The following is a 15255-nucleotide window of genomic DNA, read 5'->3' as shown; positions in this document are numbered from 1 at the left end:
GGTGTTTAACTGCATTTACTCCCCGGAAGTCACAGACAGCTTCTGGCATCTGTCTTGAGAATTAACTCCCATTCCCTGGTGGCACTTGTTTAGCCTTCTAGAAAGCATTTCACATTCTCATGCCCAGGAGCTCGGTGACAGTCTCGGCCTCCAGCTTACCAGAGTGTCACTTTGCATACAGGCCTCTGACAACACAGTGTATGTGTTTGAAAAGGAACACTTCTGTTCTTTTGATTATATTCTTTAATGAAAATTCACCAAGAGATTACTGAGTCAGAGCTGGAGGGATGGCTTGTCAAGGAAAGGCACTTGACACCAAAGCTCATGACCCCAGCTCAGCCTCTGGGGCTCCCACAGTAGGAGAGAGCTGGTTCCCAGGCTGGCCTCTGCCTTCCACGTGGCACACACTTATCTCCCCTCCTCTGTCCCCTCCCCCATTCCTATCTTAGAAAATGAGTACATGGCATCTTTACATTATAAAGCAACTCAATGAAGACTTAGAGAAAAACAGCTAATTCTTTGAAAGGCTGTCACAAATTCTGGCACCACAAGCAATGAAATCACTACCCATCTCTTCCTTAAAAAGGGCCCTTTCCAGCTTGTTTCCAGGCCTCCTTGACTCCCTTAATGCTTTCCTTCTTCACGCATTTCCAGTATTCTTGCACACTCTGCTGCTGCGGCACCTGTGACCCGAGAGAAAGATCAGTCGTCACTGGAGTCAGGCTAGGCATAGTCTCATGTCTCACGGTCCTGCTTACCGCCTTCCCCCACATCTCTAAAGAAAGCTGACGGTGAGCTATGCTGCCAAATGCATGTAATGAAAGCCATATTTATTAATTTCCCCCAGATTATATGTGCTGTGGGAATCGGGATCTCTTTTCTAAGTTGTAAATGAATAATCATCCTACATTATGAACACAAGCATTAATTCTTGGTTATCACCTTTTCCTGGCTCTTTTTCTAACTACTTACTGTATGTGGTGATGCTTTAGACTCAAGTTATTCTGATGCAAAATTTTTGTTATGAGAATACTTCTAGAAGATGCTAATGCAAACCCCAGCATGTGAGTATGAGTAGTTATATCAGGAACTGAGAGTTCTGCATGCTTTATATTTACTTCCCAGTATAGCTATTGTTGGTAAATCTATTAGTTTTCTTAGTTATATAGATAGGGTATCTGAGGGACAGAAAAACTAAGTGGCTTTTCAAGATTCATCACTTAATACACGACATTGCAGGATTTGAACCTAGAGATGTCTAATGAGTCTGAGGTCAGTTCCAAAGTGAGACTCAAGGCTAGATCCTACCTAGGCTGTGATTTCTGAACAGTGGTTTCCTATTAGATTCAGATTTGTGTGTGTGTGTACATTCAAACATACAAGTGTGTGTATGTGCATTTTTGTCCAAGTATATGTGCATTTGTGTGTGAAAACATACAATGACAGAGGTCCAAGGACAGCCTTGGGTGTCATTCACTGGCCTGAAGCTCAAGAAGTAGGTTAGTCTAGCTGGCTGGCAAAACACAGAGACCTGCCTATTTCCGTCTCCCTAAGAAGTGAGACTGTAAGTACATGCCACTGTGTCTGGTATTTATATGGGCTCTGGGGACCCAGCTCAGGTTCTTACTAATTGAACCATCTCCCCCGACTCAGTTTTTTTTTTAAAGCAAAGAAAATTCTAAATATTATTTTTTGTAAAAGACAGTTCAGTGTTTTGGTTGTAGTTTATAGTTTCTGTATAAATGATTAAGGTTCCACTTAACATATTTCATTTGCCCTAAATTCTAGGTTTAATTCCATTGTCTCTAACAAGTAAAAACACGGGTTTAAAAAAAAACAAAAATAAACAAACTAAAAATCTGTTACCCATAAACCTCGATGCATCCTGTTTTTCAATACTCCTAGAAACTCTCCATGGCTGAGGCATTCGTCACCATCCAAGTCAAAGATCTTGAAGACAGTGTCCAAAATATTGTTTGAGAGCTCCTGTCCAGTCGCTACTTTCACAGCTCTCTTAAATTCCGCTGGAGAGCAAAACAAGAAACTGTTGATCACCTCGTAAATCAGTAAGTGGATGTAATGCATATCCCATTATTTGAGAAGAGTATTCAAATCACAAGTGTAGTCAAGCCATGCATCTGGCTGAGAAATGTCAAGAGTAAAGCATGCCATTTCAAGTTAATCAAGGCTCCCAGTAACATATTCAATCTTGCTTCTCCCACCTTCTTGAGAATAAGAAAATAAAAGCAAATAAAGTAACTCTTGAGTAAGTATGCTGGAGCTATGAATCGAGAATAACCACGATGTATTATTTTACTGTTAATCATCCCCTTATCGGTATCATCTACTGAATAGTGAAACTACTTACAGACAATAAAAATTAAGTGATCCATATCTTACCCAGTCTCACGGGGCGATGAGCTAAGCTAAACATTTGCATGGCGATAGCAAAGTCTTCCAAATGCGTTGTAAAATGGCAAAATGATTTGAACTCATCCAAACTAATGCTCTAATAAAAATAAAGATTTTTTTCAAATTACAACTTTGTATATTCAACAAAATCTTATTGATGTTAAGTCTCCTAAAGTTATGAACTTGGATCTCTCTAAGCAAGGTGATAAAACATTAAAGGCACAGAAAAAGATTAGAATACTAGATTCTAGAGCTGCAGAAGAGCCACAAGAATAAAGGCTACCACGAGGCTGTGGGGACTGGGTACTCCTGGACCAGTCCTAGTTTCCTTCCTTACTCTCTTTGAAGCCATAGAAGGACACAGAGGACACTGTGTGGAAGCTGAGAGAAATTTCACCAAAAAGCAGTTTAAACCCAGCCTTGCTGACACTTTGATCTTCGATTTCACATTTCCATAACAGAGAGAGCCGAGCGTTGGTGGCGCACACCTTTAATCCCAGCACTCTCCAGCCTTTAAAAGCTATTTCTAACAAAAGAGAAAAGATAAAATATGAGTGATCCAGCCAGGCATGGTGGCACATGCCTTTAGTCCCAGCACTTGGGAGGCAGAGGCAGGTGGATCTCCCTAAGTTCGAGGCCAGCCTGGTCTACAGGACAGCCTCCAAAACAATACAAAGAAATCCTGTCTCGAAAAAAACAAAAAAAACCAAAGACCAAAACCAAAACAAAACAAAAGAGAACAGAGAGAAGACAGGTTTCTGTACTTGGTGACTATGGCCAAGGAGACTGACACCTGTTCAGTGGGCCACTCGACTTAACCAGTGTACAGGACACTGAGCAAGGCAGTCTATGCTGAAACTTTAGCTCCACCATCTATGATGAGTATGATCTTAGCCTAAATCTCAGGTAGGCCACTCTTAGGTTCCTTAGCTCAAGGTCTATGGAGTAGAACAATTGAGATACGAACCCTGGTCTTTCCGATTTCAGTATCTATGTACAAATAAAACCTAAATTAAAAAAGCTACCTTTTCCAGTAAAAAGAGATTGGAGAGGGAGCAGAAGATATGGCTCAGCAGTTAAGAGCACTGGCTGCTCTTTCACAGGATCTGAGTTAGATGATTCCCAGCACCCACGTGGTGGCTCACAACCATCTATGCCCTCTTCTGGCATAAAGTCATACACGCAGATGGAGCACTCATACATAAGGTAAATAAATCTTAAATTTAAATAAAAGAAATCAGAGAAAAAAATTCTCCTCCTTCAATCGATGCTGCGTGGATTGGTCTCACACTTGATATCACTCTTGCCTCGACCTCCAGAGTAGCTGGGTTACAGGTACACACCAGCAGAGCCACAGTGTGGAAGCTCTTAATCTGAAAGAACATCTTCCTGATCTTATCTCTGCAGGGCCTTTTAGGACCTGCCCTCTGTCCACATGTGGTCTACTCAAGTCTTACTGCTTCCAGCCTTTGTGGGCCTTTGTGGCACGAAGTTTCATTTGTAAAAACTGAAACAAATTAAAAAAATTATTATTTCTGTTATGCGTATGGGCGCTGTCTGTGCACCACTTGCATGCCTCATGTCCATGGGGGCCAGAAGAAGGCACCAGATCCCCTGGATGGAGGTATAGACAGTTGTGAGCCACCATGTGGGTGCTAAGATCAAACTTGGCCCTCTACAAGAGCAGTTAGTGGTCTCTCTGGTCCCAACATAAAAACTGTAAAGAATATAAGACCAAGGGAAAAAAGGCCAGCAGTGTGAAGGATGCCAAGCCTGCCTGCCTGCCTGCCTGCCTTCCTTCCTTCTCCAATCCTCTTCTGACCTCATTGCAAAGGCACTGACAGTACCTGTATGCTTCTAGAAGCACACAGCTCATACAAACTTGGCTGTGTACCCCACACAACACAAAGTGTCTGTCTGACTCAGTAACAGACTTTTCATGCATTTCTGCACTCTGCTTTTTTTGTTTTGTTTTGTTTTGTTTTCAGTTAACTTGTCATCACAGTTGTGGAAAAGCAACAATTCTCTGTATATCCTATCATGACCTTAAGACAGGCATGGAGTGCAGCCACTGGGGAGTGAACTCAGGACCTTTTCTACTGGTGGAAATGGCATCTCATTCCTACCTGAACCAACCGATACATGCTCAAAACGAGGCTTTACACTGCTTGTGTGTGATTTCTCTTCTTGAACCTTTATGTCCTGTTCTGGTGAGGGTCACCATTGCTGTGATAAGACACCATGATCAAAGCAACTAGGAGAGGAGAGGGTTTGTTTGCCTTACGCTTCCACATCACTGTTCATCACCAAAGGAGTCAGGACAGGAACTCAGGCGGGGTAGGAACCTGGAGGCAGGAGCTGATGATGCAGAGGTCATGGAGGGTGCTGCTTACTGGCTTGCTCCTCATGGCTTGCTCAGTCTGTTTCCTTACAGCCCAGGGGTGGCCCCACCCACAGGCACCCTCAATACTCAGTGTTTTCCTCAGACAGAGACTACTTCGTTCACTGCCCTCCCTCTGCAGTGAAGGTCAGGGAACCTGTCTTCCTGCCTCTTCTGGAGGACTGGTTTGTTAGGCTGTGTGTGACCTCTCACACAGTAGCTTTCCTCAGTGACTCTCAGAAACACTGCTGTGGCCTTGGGTGGCAAGGGGAAACTAGCACAAACAGGATGCTCACGCTCTTGCTATGAGTAATAGTTCTTTTTTCTTTTTTCTCTCTGACCCAATAGTCTTGTATCTTCTGTAAGCATCCCTTAAACTGTGCAGGGTAATCTGGAAATGTAAAATTTCAGATACTTTATAGTAGTTGACAGATTGATCTTTAAAGTTTTCATGCAAATAGATAAGTCTCAGATCCTTCTAAGTGTTCGAGAGTCATGAATTTTAAAAGATTCCATTATGTGCTAATTAACTTCAGCTGTCAACCTGACACAGCCCAGAAGGAACATTTATATGTAAAACATCTGAGTTTCCTATTTAGTACTGGGGGAATCTCTAATATTAGATGTTTCCTTTGTATCTAATCAGGGTTGTAAACATTTCTTTCCTTTTTTTAAAATTTTCAATTTTTTTTTTGAGACAGGGTTTCTCTTCTCACTTGTAAACCAGGCTGGCCTCAAACTGAAGATCCACCTGCCTCAGTCTCCAGAGTGCTGGGACTGACAGCATTCACCACTATTTCTTAATTTTAAAAATTAAATCCATTTGTAATGATTTATGTCCATTTCAATTATCAATAGTATTGCCTGTCTGGGCCTGGTGGCCCACAGGAAGCTGCGGCAGGAGAATTACAAATTCAAGGCCTGACTGGACAACACTGTGTGTGTGTGTGTGTGTGTGTGTGTGTGTAATATTACTCATATATTCTTTTTCTTTTTAATGACAGGGTTTTTCTGTGTAATCCTGGCTTTCCCGAAACTCAATTTGTAGACCAGGCTGGCCTGGAACTCACGGAGATCCACCTGCCTCTGCCTCCCAAGTGCTGGGACTAAAGGCGTGTGCCACCATGCCTGGCTGGATCACTCATATTTTATCTTTTCTCTTTTGTTAGAAATAGCTTTTAAAGGCTGGAGAGATGGCCTAGTAGTTACTAATATTTGCTGCTCTTGCATAGGACTGGAATTCCATTCCCAACACCTACACAGAGTGGGTTGCAACCTCCTGTAATTCCAGTTCCAGAGGATCTGACACCTTCTTCTGGCCTCTGTGAGCATTTGCACACATGTGATTCACATATACACACTCATACACACATGGACACACATTAAAGAGAAAGGGGTTCATAATTTAAAAAACAGAAATAGTTTTTAAGACCTTATATAAAAACGCTTGTTTACTCCAAAAGCATTTTGGTTACATAAAGTTACAAAGAAAAAATATTGCAGTGATATGTGCCTGCTGTCCTAATTTCTTGGGAAGCTGAGGAGAAAGATCATTTGAGCTTCTGAGTTTAAGATCAGCCGGAGCAATATGGCAAGGCACCAATTCAAAACAAAAACAATTCCTTAAAATCTCCCTATGGCATGCAGGTTAACGAGGAGGGCACCCATGGCCACAGTTCATATGATTGATCACCTGGTCCTCAGCTGGGAGAGCTGTGTGACAAGAGCAGGAGGTGTGGCCCTGTTGAAAGAAGTGTGTCACACTTTGAGGTCTCCAAAGACTTGTGTCATTCCCAGTGTCTCTCTCTCTCTGCCTCCAACTTGTGGATTAAGATGTGAGCTCTCAGCTGTCCCTGCCACCATGCCTTTGCTTTGCCACCACGGACTCTAACTCTGAAACCGTAAGCCCAAGTTAAATGTTTTCTTTTGTAAGTGGTCTTAGTCATGGTTTTATCACAGCAACAGAAAGTAACTCAGACATGTACAAACACCATGATTGTGAGTTTGGCGATTTTACCACTTTGTATCTCACACATACCACATTTTCTCACTTAAAATATGTACATAGGCCTAGACACATGGGGGAGGGCCTAGGCCCTGCTCCAAATGATATGACAGACTTTGAAGATCCCCCATGGAAGGCCTCACCCTCCCTGGGGAGCAGAAAGGAGATGGTATAGGGGGCCGGTGGTGGGCAGGGGAGGAGGGGAGGGAGAGGGAACAGGGATTGGCATGTAAAACAAGATTTTTTAATAATTTAAATAAAAACAAAAACAAAAAAATGTGTACACAGGTAGCTACTTCTAGTATGCTAATGACACTACAGACATTTCATTTAATTCATATTGTTTCTAATGGTTTTCAAGTGGGCTGTTGGACTCACTGGGTACATAGTCAAAAATTCCACGTATACAGCAACACCCCATGGCCTCCCCTACAAACAGCCTTGCTCATTTTCAGTGGGTAGAGCCTTGCCTCACGGCTGCTGTCTGTCCTCTGTGTGAGGCACTCCGAAAATGTCCTTGACTGGTGTCATGCTTCACTAACAGGAGCACAGTCTCGGTTAATTCAGAAGCTACTTTACTTGGTTATATGAAATTCCTAGTTTGTTTCATTTCTGTCACACTTGTAAGAGAAAGGCATACTGACCTCTCCTACCGACAGCTTTTCTCTCACGTTTTTCCAGTAGATGTCTTTATTCTCGGTGTTAGTGAAGAAAAGGAGCCACTCTGCAAAGTCCTCCTTTCTCATGAAGTTCAGACCCTTAGAAAACTGAAGGAACTCCATTTCTTGAACTTCTGTTTGTAAATTTTCCATAAATCTAAATAGTAAAACACAAATTGGAATAAGCGGCTGGTAGCACTCCACCTTGATAGCCTAAGGGGATTGACTGCAAGGCAGCTCCCTCCGCCCCATCAAGTGGCTGGTCTCCTGTAGGTGAGCAGAAGGAAGCCTCAGGCCTGTGTCAGGGCGAGGACAGAGCAGCCAGAGAAGCTGGCCAAGCCCAACAGTCCAGCATGTCTGTGCAGATTACACCTGGCAACCCAAGCTGTCATCAACATGAAGGCGTAAAAGCTATGCAAATGTTGCCTTAATAGATCCACAGAAAGTAAGATCCTGTGGAAAGCATTTTCCCAATGTATGAGCGTCAATACGTGGAAAAAGTAATGTTTAGGAGAGGACATTCCTTTTAGCTTAATGAATGGACAGCAATGTAGAAACAATGACTTTGTATCCCAAGCCAGGAGCTTAGGTCTACATGAAACCATCTGCAGGTTTGGGGCAACAGTGTGAATCTATGAGATGCAACACGGCTTTTTAAAAATAAAAACAGCATGGCACTTTGAGCGAAGTCACACCAATAGCTGTGAGATTAAACTTTTACTTTCTTGAACAAGAATCTAGAAAAGTTGTACTAGGGCTTATTACCTGAGTAATGTGAAAGCCATTATAAGCATCCTATGTTTTCATGCATTGCAATCTCCTTTAAAATATATTTTTATTTTTGTGTGTGTCATAATACAGTTTAAAATGGACAGTACATATATACATGATATTAAAAAAGATATATGTATGGGAGAAAACCATCATTGTTAACAGCTTACTTTAGGGTTTGCATTCCTTCTGTAAGCTTCCATGTGTGTTGGGGGATGGGCAGAAATGTCTCTCTGTGATGAGCAACTGTTACCTACAACATTTACTGAATGGATGAACACACAAATTTTTGATGCTATGTTTCTTTCTGGGTCAAAGCATAATTTTGTCTAAAGCTGAATGCATTTTGGGTTGTGGATTGAACTAATGGACAGGGATATTACTGATACACTTGCATTTTGTTTTACTGAATTTTATTGTACTATGTACTATGATAATGTTCAATGATTCTTTTTTTGATGTTAGTGTGTACATGTGCTTTAGTGTGTGTGTAGGGGTATATGTGTGATTGTGTGTGTATGGATGCATGTGTGTGTGTGTTAGTGTGCATGTATGGGTGTATGTGTGTTAATGTGCATATGTGTTTGGATGCTTGTGAAGGCTACGGATTGAAGCTTGGTGTCTTTCTCTATCACTTTTTGGCCTTATGTTTTGAGACAGGGCCTGTCATGGCTGACTTGGTGGATCTGGCTGGCCAGCAAGTTCCAGGGAGCCTTCTGTTTCTGCCTCTCCAGTACTGGGTTGACAGGCATGTGCCGCCATGTCTGGTTTTTCATATGGCTGCTGGCAAATGAACTCAGGTCCTTGTGTTTAAAGAGCAAGCACTTAACTGACTGTGCCATCTCCCTGCCCCTCGACTGATTTGCACTGGGATTATTAAAAGAATGCTCTCTTGCAGATGAGTGTGTAGCAAACAGAGACAAGACTTGTGCTGTTCTTTTCATCGTCTGAATAGGAGGAAGGAGGGTAAGAGCAAGGAGGAACCGGAGCAAGAAGCAGGAACTGTGCTGGGCTGCCGCAGCATGGGAAGTGAGGAGCCAAGGGATCATGGGAAAGGAATTAGTAGCATTTGGTGACCAAGCGGACAGAGAACAAGAGAGAAAGCAGAGGTGAAGCCTCATCTGCACGGCACTGGCCACAGGAAGCTTCTGTTCACTGGTGTCGCGTATGAGAGGGAAGGACACATATCTCTTCTCACAGCGCAGCTTCTCTGCAATGCCAAAGGGCCTTTTATTTTATTTTATTTTTTTGAGGCAGGGTTTCTCTGTGGCTTTAGAGGCTGTCCTGGAACTAGCTCTTGTAGATCAGGCTGGTCTCGAACTCATAGAGATCCACCTGCCTCTGTCTCCTGGGTGCTGGGATTAAAGGCGTGCACCACCACCGCCTGGAGCCAAGGGCCTTTTAAAAGAAAACCATCCGATAAATATTCATGAGAACGTGTTTAACTTCATGGGCTACACACCTTCACTTGGGTCTCCCTTTTATCTATTCCTAACTTGTCACCTGGGGAAAAACCAGTGAGTAATCACCTCTTCATTGACAGAAGCACTTAGTGCAATTGTGCATGTCTACCACATAGCTTGTAAAGGGGATTAGTGTCTGAGACACAGCCTGACATACAACAGCACATGGCAACTCTTAGCAGAAATGCAGTGAGCTGAGTAAGTGCAGGCCCTCTGCCTTCTGGATCAGTATGTTTCTGGTATTCTGATCTGCTGCTTTCTAGAACCTGTTAGAGAGTGCTACAGGGAGGCCCAGGGAAGAGGTAAGCAGGGCTCCACTGTGCTAAGGTCCACAGTAACCACGTACTGTAAGTATTACTGGTTCAATTTTACGAAGAACAAGCTCAGGGAAGTTAAGTGAACTGTTTAAAGTCAATGTCAGCACAAAGCTTTATCTGAGACATGGCTCTGTCTGCTTCCTACTGTACTGTTCCGGCTGCTCTCACAGTACAGAGTTACTGTGGGCCTGTGTAGAAGAGGCCTGTGCAGACCAGAGCTGAGTCCCCACATCTCAGAACAGTGTCAACGCACAGTAACTCCGGCCCCAGCAGAACTGCACTCAGGGACACAGTGCATGGCTTTGTTTTTATGTTAAGTTGGGCTGGTTGTTTTGTGTTAAGAAAAAACATTGCTGGGCAGTGGTGGCCCACACCTTTAATCCCAGGACTTGGGAGGCAGAGGCCGGCAGATCTCCATGAGTTCAAAGCTAACCTGGTCTACAGAGTGACAACCAGGTCCACACAAAGAAACCCTGTCTCAAAAAACCAAAACAATAAACCAAACCAAAACAAAACAAAAACCCCCAAAGTGATGCTAGGGGCATGTTTCTTAGTTGCCAGTATCAAGTAACCAAAAAGAACTATTAATTTTATAAATCAGACATTATTTTTTAAAGTAGGCTAGAATATTTTGAGAAAAGTAACTTTATGTTTTATAGGTTCTCAGTAATAAATACCTTAAAGAATCATAAATAGCATTTAGGTCTAGAGCAGTGGTTCTCAACCTTCCTTTAATACAGCTCCTTATTCATTGATACTTCATAACTGTAATTTTGCTACTGCTATGAATCATAATGTAAGCATTTTTGGAGATAGAGGTTTGCCAAAGGGGTCATGACTTAGAAGTTGAAAATGGCTGCTTCACAGTCTACGCACAGTTCTAGGAAATGAGTATATTTTTTTCTTTTTCTTTCTTTCTTTCTTTTTTTTTTTTTTTTTTTTGGATTTTGAGACAGGGTTTCTCTGTGTAGTCCTGGCTGTCCTGGAACTTGTTTTGTAGACCGGGGTGGGCTTGAACTAGCAGAGATTTGCCTGCCTCTGACTCCTGAGTGCTGGGATTAAAGGCACACGTCCCCACTGTCTGGTCAGTTTATTTTTTTACACATAAATTTTCCAAATTTTATGTTTACCTTCGAAATTCTTTATAATGAAGTTTCTTTTCTCCTCTTTTCCCAAAGAAACGCACTTGAAGGGTCGTGTTAATTCCGGGCTCTTTCACGGCTGGTTCCTATAAAAAGGACAAAAGGGAACCTGTGGGTGGGAGCTTGGGGAAACATGCACTAGTGTGTCCTGTAGGGCAAGAAGGGAGAGGACAGGCACTCCCGCTTATTACCCTGACTCACAGGACTCCTCCCCTACCCCTACTCCGTTTCCTGATAAAGCCCTGCAGAAACTAGGAACAGAAGGGACACAGATGAAATTAGACTACATGGGGAAAAGTCAAAACCTAGAAAGAGCCCAGAGTGTCCACTCCTTGACCTCATCCAGTGCAGCTGGGATTACAGGCTGAACTAATGGAGTAACCCCCTTTTGCTCCTTGACATGCTTGGACGCTGCTACCCAGAAGGCTCTGCAGCCCACAGGCATAGAGTTATAGACAGTTGTGAGCTGCCATGTGGGTGTTGGGAATTGAACTCAGACCTCTGGAAGTGCAGTCAATGCTCTTAACTACTGAGCTATCTGTCAAGGCCCTCTTTTTTGTTTTCTTGAGGTAAGGATTTCACCATAGCCCAATTTGTCCTTGAAGTCACAATTCTACCTCACAGCCCTAGATTCTGGGATTCAAAGAGTACAGCACTGTTTTAACATTTTAAGCATCCTTTGCGCTAAGCACATATTTCTAAACTTTCCTTTTTGTTTCGAGGAATTTCTCATTTATGTGTCAACACATATCTGCCTTTGTGTACGTGAGTGTGTGGGCCCAGGTGTATTCGCTGGTGCATGTGTGCGGAGGCTCAAGGCTGATGCAGGAGTTCCTTTGGATTACTCTCCACAGCGCTGAGGCAGGGTCTCTAACTGCGTGGGCCCTGAGCTGTCTGAAGCTGTGTCAGCAAAGCTGCGATCACTGTGGCCCCTCCACCCACCCAGAGTGTACACGAGTTCAGTTCTCATGCTTCCCCACAAGTGCTTTAGACATAGAGCCATTTCCCCAGCTCTTAATTATTGCTATTTTAACAGTGTGCGTGCGTGCATTCGTGCATGTGTGCATGTGTACGTGTGTGTGTGTGTGTGTGTGTGTGTGTGTAGGTCAGAGGACAACCCCAGGTGTCATCCTCAGGAATATGGAAATCAGATCTCTTACAGGCCCAGAGCTCGCCAACTAGGTTAGGTTAGATCAGTTTGCCAGGGAACCCAAAGGATTCTCCTGTCCACCTTCCCAGTGTTGGGATTACCAGGATGCACTACCAAATACAGCTTTTACGTGGGTTCTGGGGACTGAGTTAATGTCCTTGAGCTTCCAATGCAAATGTTTTACCAACTGCAATTCCCCAGCCTAGACTACTTAATTAAAATCTTTTTCTTCCTAAAGACAACTTTGGCATCGGTATTAAACCCTCTCCTACTGTGGGTCTAGACACAGTGCTTCACTGTGCTGTCAGTGGAGGGGAGGTAGTTTTGTTTTTTTGATGGGGTCTCATTGTGTATAGCCCAGGCTGGTCTTGAACTCACAGAGATCTGTTTGCCTCTGTCTCTCAAGTGTTGGGATATGAATGTACTCCTGGTAGAGGCTGTGATTTTTAAAAACTTACACATTTTGAAATAGGTATGTTCTAAAGATTGAGTGATTCAGAAGTTTAAGAAAGTTTCACAAGATGGAGTTATAATTAATAGAAGATTGAAATGTATTGCTATACACCACTGGTGGAAATGAAAAGTCAGGTCCCATATGATGATTGGTTAATATTTGTCAACGTCTGCTAACCTTATCAAGAGTCACACTCTTTGATCCAGCAATTGAATTTGTGGTAAGTTATCCCTAGGATTCAGTCATATGCCTATAAAACAGTATAATCCTGGGATTATTCCTTGAAGCCTTATGAACTATGAAAGACGGATATATGTTAAATACTTCCCAAAAGGGGAATGACAGCATAAATATTACAGCCATACAACAATGTACTTTGAGGCCACAATGAGATGAGATATTGAGCTATGGTGACAACTCCATGTGTAAAGCACTTATCACACAAGCGTGAGGACCCAAATTCAGATCCTCACAATAGCACCTGCTTGTAATCCCAGGGCTCCTGTGTGGAGACGGGAGGCGCAGAGGGGAGAGTTCTAAACAAGGCAGGCAAGGACAGACACCTGTGCTGTTTACACGCATATTGCTCCCACACAAATTAAGAATGTGGTATTTAGACATACTATGTGAAAATGTGGAGGAATATACAGTATACTACTGTCTACATAAAAATAAAATAAAAATCAAACTGGGCGTGTGGCTGTAACACACCTGTAACCCTTGCACTAGGGAGGCTGATGGAGGATGCTAGAAGTTCAAGACTGAGTTACAGAGTGAGACTTTGTCTCAAAGCAAAAAAAAAAAAAAAAAAAAAAAAAGACCCTGGACATACATAGAACAGCACTCACAGCCCAGGGCAGGGACCCGGACTGGCAGGACAGCCCTGTGGATCTGCACACATTTTTTTATTTGTTTTTTGTTTTTTGAGACAGGGTTTCTCTGTATTGTTTTGGAGCCTGTCCTGGAACTTGCTGTGTAGACCAGGCTGGCCTCGAACTCACAGAGATCCGCCTGTCTCTGCCTCCCCAGTGCTGGGATTAAAGGCGTGCGCCACCAACGCCCGGCTTGCACACACGTACTTCATGAATCCGACAATGGCCTGGGAAGAAGGCCGCTATCACCAACACCGTGTATTTGGAAGTGTTTCCTTACATACCTGGGATTCGGTCTCATTAATCTTCACTGTCTTGAAGTCATCTTGCTTACTTAGGATCTTCTGCAACTGAAAAGATTACAGACACACACTTACAAGTCTGTCTAGAGGGGCTTTGAAGTAGCCTGCAAACAGGCGCTAAGCTCTTATGGGGTGTCTAGTTGTGTGTGGCTGCCTGAAGGCCATGCAGGACTGTGGGAGGAAGCAGGTGGAGAGACCACCAAGGCCACAGTTCTCTGCTTAGCTAGCTGCAGCTCCTCCAACAGGCGAGCTCTGCAGTCTGCAAGGCTTTCTATCTCGTCTTCCTTTGGGTGATTTTCATTCAGGCATGTTTCTTACACCACTGATAGTTTACTGCCACACTTTCAGATACATACCACATACAAGGCCATTCTTCTAGATATACTCTTCCTTTTATTCATTTGTAACATGTTGAAATACTTATATTTTTTAAATTATAAAACTGTAACAGTTTCTTAAAACAAGTATGTTAAGTAACCTACCTACCTTTCAGAGTCATTTGTACCAGTCTTCATATGGAAAGCAAATTAAAAGAAAAGGATTAAAAAGAAATGAGATGTACACACAATCTCAAACTGGTTTGAATCAATTAGGAAACAAATCATCAGGACTTTTTTAAAAAAATGTGACTTGTTAGTAATTTACAAACTGCTAACATTAAGCCACAAATTGTCAATCTAAGCTTGGCACCCCTTCTACATTTGGGTAGGTAAATGGCTTTTACTGGGTTCTCTGGAGTCCTCCCTCCCCTGTGCTGGATGCCCTTCTGACTTCAGGGAAACAAGTGAAAGCTTGACATAGGTTTCACATTCTATGTCTGCCGTTGAGAACCCCATGGTACAGTCCCTCCCTTTGCCCAACACCTTCGCTTCTTTCATGCAAAAACGAACATAATCCAACAAAGAGAAGAGCAACAGACTACCATGGAAGGAGCACTCAGCCTCTGGGAGGAGCAGCACTCATGCTCGCCTCAGGCAGACCTCACCTGGTGCTTCCTGCTTGGTTAGTATGAACAATGTTTCAGAAAAAATTACATCCATTAAAACCCAGATCCTAGCCTCGCACACTTGAAAATTTTTCTCTCCATCGTCAGTCTGTCCTTCCTTAATGTCCATGGAGGCAATTCCGTTTTTTCCCCCTAAGTTAACTTCCTCTAGTGTTCAAGTGGAACTGAGCACTGCATGTTGTTCCGTGTGCACCATTTTTCTTTCAGCGCGGTTGTCTGTGGCTTCTTTCTATTCTCTGCTGAGTTGCACTGCACTGTCTGACTACAACACTATTCAGCTTATTCGTGTGCTTGGTGATTCACGGCTGCAGTTTTGGCTAAC

At 43.1% G+C, this 15255-nt stretch overlaps 1 protein-coding gene across 1 annotated transcript in view; it reads right to left on the bottom strand.

Annotated features, from left to right (window-relative positions):
* Positions 1-228: 228 nt before the first annotated feature.
* Micu2 (mitochondrial calcium uptake 2) overlaps positions 229-15255 on the bottom strand; it is a 71240-nt gene continuing 56213 nt past the window's right edge. The window contains exons 7-12 of the mRNA XM_040740561.1: positions 13910-13975; positions 11138-11235; positions 7442-7613; positions 2401-2509; positions 1867-2024; positions 229-683 (exon numbers count right to left, since the gene is read on the bottom strand). Of these exons, the coding sequence (XP_040596495.1) occupies positions 579-683; positions 1867-2024; positions 2401-2509; positions 7442-7613; positions 11138-11235; positions 13910-13975 (708 nt within the window). The 3' untranslated portion in view covers positions 229-578. The remainder of the gene's footprint in view (positions 684-1866; positions 2025-2400; positions 2510-7441; positions 7614-11137; positions 11236-13909; positions 13976-15255) is intronic.

The sequence above is a fragment of the Mesocricetus auratus genome, unplaced genomic scaffold, assembly GCF_017639785.1.
Source record: "Mesocricetus auratus isolate SY011 unplaced genomic scaffold, BCM_Maur_2.0 Super-Scaffold_100707, whole genome shotgun sequence".
Lineage (NCBI taxonomy): Eukaryota > Metazoa > Chordata > Mammalia > Rodentia > Cricetidae > Mesocricetus > Mesocricetus auratus.
The sequence above is the reverse complement of the archived record's forward strand: the minus strand, read 5'-3'. Positions and strand labels throughout refer to the sequence as shown.